At 42.1% G+C, this 3,914-nt stretch overlaps 1 protein-coding gene across 1 annotated transcript; it reads left to right on the forward strand.

The window, feature by feature from the left end:
• Positions 1–1,800: 1,800 nt before the first annotated feature.
• Positions 1,801–2,392, forward strand: LOC107116554 (28S ribosomal protein S33, mitochondrial-like). The gene is made up of 2 exons (XM_015418490.1): positions 1,801–1,861; positions 2,142–2,392. The coding sequence occupies exons 1-2, from the start codon at positions 1,801–1,803 to the stop codon at positions 2,390–2,392; spliced, it is 312 nt and encodes a 103-aa protein (XP_015273976.1).
• Positions 2,393–3,914: the final 1,522 nt, after the last annotated feature.

A 3,914-nucleotide genomic window follows, 5' to 3' on the forward strand; every position in this document is an offset into this window, starting at 1 on the left:
ACGCTAATACATTCAGTAGGTTTGTGCTGCCAAATAGTAACAATCACCAAAATATGGTGGAGTACCCAGAAAAACTTTCACATTGGTTGCCTTTACTCTTTCATATTGAAACTAATTTTAATTGCAGGTATTCTTTTTTCCTCTGTTGCAGAAAAGCATTCTGATGTAGCAAAGAAAATTGCACGCACAACTGATATGAATATACATTTGGGTGACTTTGTGCATCTGATCCCACTGAATGTTTTTAACATGCATGCACATTCGTATTTGGGTATACGCTAGATGCGCACAACAAAGCACAAACAATTGAATCTAAAACAGTGAAATCATAAGAAGAGTTACACCCTTCTAAGGTCACTGAATTCAGAGGATTTAGAAGGGTGTAACTCTGTTTAGGATTGCACTTTATTCCACCAGTAATGGTCTTTAGTAGTGGTGATAGCAATGGCACCAACAAGAGTTGCTAGATGGGAATACATCCAAGCACAAAGCTCATGTTGTGACTTGGCTCATTTGGACGTTCCACTTTGCAAACATGCTGCTATGAGTTTAGTAGCCATTCAATAGCTTTATCGTATACATTAACTAATATTAGTAAGAGTGTTCAGTTGTGAAAAGTTCAGTTGCATCAAAGAATATACCTGAATGGTTCATGAAATCATATGGAATTGTTTGCATAAATTTGGTCTATCTGAGCACATTTTTTTTTTGCAAATGCATTAGCATGCTTAACAGATTGCAATAATCTGTGATCATAATCCATTTTCATGATGCAGTAAAATAACATGCGAGCTGAAATAACAACACATTCTTTTTTATGTTACGAGAAAATGTAATTCCCTTTCCTTCATTTCCAAATATATTACTGTCGCATAACTTGCATTGCGAGAGATTTCCTAAAAGTGGACTATTCAAAGCTTCAGGGATCTGGCTGCAAAGATTTTATCTTCCGTCAAATATATACTTACTTTCCCCCATTACTTACGAGGCAGATAGTGAACCAATTTTCCACAGTAAAAGTAGTTATTTTTGCAGCAGACGCTGGAATGATTTAGAATTTTTTAAAATTATTATATAAAACTTCCAGCCCGGTTTGAATTTTTTTCTTCTTCTTCCCTAAAGATACCACAGGATGTTCTTTGTCTGAGATTATGACACCAATTTAGCAAGATGTGGCAAACATACAGCTACCAAGGAAATAGTTCCTTAGCAACAAGGAACCTATTGACAACTCTCAGCACAGAACCCACTTCATTCCCAAACCATGTTGCTTCTGTTTTTACCCCCCTGTTTTTCTCTTTTCCTTGTGGCAGCTGTACAAATGTGACATCAGAGAACAAAATCCTGCTCTCTGATGAATGTGAACGTTGGTGTGTAGATCGTGCATGTGTGTACGAGAATAAATGTGAGCTTAAAATTGGGCTCTTTTGTGAACTTCATGAGGTGCTGCATTGAGTATTCACAGTTGTACTTTGGCATTGCGAGCTGTACCTCATCCTATCTGTGGGAGGATTGCAAAGATTGGGGAAAAGGAGAAAGGCAGAGCTGAGCCAAGTAGCTGGTTTGAAAGTTCTTTCTGAGTGATGTAATTTGATAATGTCCATGTGGTGCAGTGGTTAGAGTGTCAGACTAGGATATGGAAGTCCCAGACCTGAATCTCCACTCTGTCATGAAAGCTCACTGGGTGAATCTCGGGCCAGACCCGCACTCTTAACCTAACCTACCTCACAGTTAGAGCATGGGAGGGGGTGCTCCAGTGCGTTCAAAAGAGGCACTCATATGCCCCTTTAACCTTCTGAGATGTCCTTCAACCTTTCCAGCTACGCCTGCCTGAGTGCACAGCTATTTGGAGAAGTCACTCAACTGGGACCTTTTCTGCACAAATGGTTCTCCCTGCTGTTGTATTTCTATTCCTCCACCTCTTTGGCTGGTTTCCGCAATGATATTTGCAGTCCGAGATGCAAAAACGAGCTTTGCTCCCTCTTGTGGCGCAGCAACAGAATTCCCGGAAACAGGGAAGTCTGATGCTGCGCTGCGAGAGAAGACAGATTTAGTTTTTGCATCTCAATCATTGCGGAAACCAGCTGATGAGGTGGAGGGACAGAAATGCAACAGCAGGCAGACCCATTTGTGCAGAAAAGGCCAGACCAACACGAAGTCCATGAAAGTTGTGAAGCTGCTCAGTGAGCCACCCACGGCCAAGCGGAAAGAGGTCTACAACTGGTATCCTCCCCACAACATCTACTCCAGCCTGATGAGGAAACTCCACTTCTATGGTCTCTACAGAGATGAGCATGAAGATTTCAAAGAAGAGATGAAAAGACTGAAGAAGCTATGTGGAAAAGGACTGCCAAAGAAAGGAGAAGGAAATAAAGTGATTAAGAGAAAATAGCATCACCCCTGTATTTAATAAAATGTTTTTGCTTCATTGAAAAAGAAAAGAACATGGGGGGAGTGGAAGGGAGGCTAGGGAATGGGGACATGGGGATGCTGTAGGCACAGTGTGTTAGGTGATGTCATGCTTCCCTGGGAATTACCGGAAACTATGTGGGAAATCTTGTCTCAGTAGGAATGGCTGGAAATTCTCTATTCCGAGAGGCATGACATAGTGATTAAACACTATTGTGCCAACGGCAATTCTTTCCCTTCATTTCCCCCCCACCTGCCAACCAATGCTCCCTCTAAGCTGTAGAGTCTTTTGAGCAAAGATTCTACTTTGTGAGCTACTGGCGTTAAAGTTGTGAGCAAGCGTTTTGACTGCTGCATAAATTAGTTTGCTCTGGAGCCATCCTTCCTGAGCGAAGACAAAAATGTGTGAGCCAGAGGCTAAAAAACTGTGAGCTAGCTCACACTCACTCAGCTTAGAGGGAACACTGCTCCCAACATAGTGGGAGTACTGGGAAATTTGGTTAATATAGTAGAGTTTTGCCCAGTCATAGAAGTGTGATACTGAGTGCAGTAAATAACAAGGAGATCTGACAGCCCAAGGGAATGGAGAATGCTGGGATGTCGGTTCTCATTTTGGAGCAGGAAGCGACATCACAGCACTTTAGGAAATTCCAAATCTTTATGGTTTTTAACCACAGAGATCCAAAAGTTCCTAGAGTGTCATGATATTGCTTCATTTTCTGAAACAGAAACTGATGTCATGGCACCAATCGATCCCCCTCCCAACTGCTCCACTGAGTGAGGACAGGGGACAGGGAATATTGCCTGGAGCTTCCCTGCCACAACCAAGTAAGTGGCAGCTCTGCTCACACGGTTGCTGTGAGGATAAAGTAGAGGAGAGGGAAATGATGTAATTCACTTTGAGTCCCCACTGGGGATGAATAAATAAATAAAGTTGAGCAGCACACAGTAAACGTGCTTTGACAAAAAATGCTTCCACATCTTGTTTTGATAAAGTGTAGCTATTAAATAAGAAACACAGTCCCTAATTTAAAAGAGACCATATTCAACCTGTATGTGCCACTTCAATTACCCAAATACCCATAAAACCCTTTCCTCTACCATTCCTCTATTGTCTTTCTAAAATTTAGATTGTAGGAAACTCAAAATGGGAGCCTACCTTTTTGCTTACATTCACTACCTTTTCCAGCAGTATGCTTTATGGCAGCTTTTCATCAGTTTTGCAGCACTGTGATTCAGCAGCAGACAAACTGCTTTGCCATTAGTAGCAAGTTGTTGTTTCATCTTGAGGTCAGTGGACATAAGAACATAAGAACAATGTTCGATCAGGCCAGTGACCCATCCAGTCCAACACTCTGTCATACAGTGGCCAAAAAGACCAAGGGCCATCAGGAGGTCCAGCAGTGGGGTCGGGACACTAGTGAGGTCAGTGGACATAAGAACATAAGAACAATGTTCGATCAGGCCAGTGACCCATCCAGTCCAACACTCTGTCACACAGTAGC

This window comes from Gekko japonicus, unplaced genomic scaffold (assembly GCF_001447785.1).
Source record: "Gekko japonicus isolate JY-2015 unplaced genomic scaffold, Gekko_japonicus_V1.1 scaffold224, whole genome shotgun sequence".
Classification (NCBI taxonomy): Eukaryota; Metazoa; Chordata; class Lepidosauria; order Squamata; family Gekkonidae; genus Gekko; species Gekko japonicus.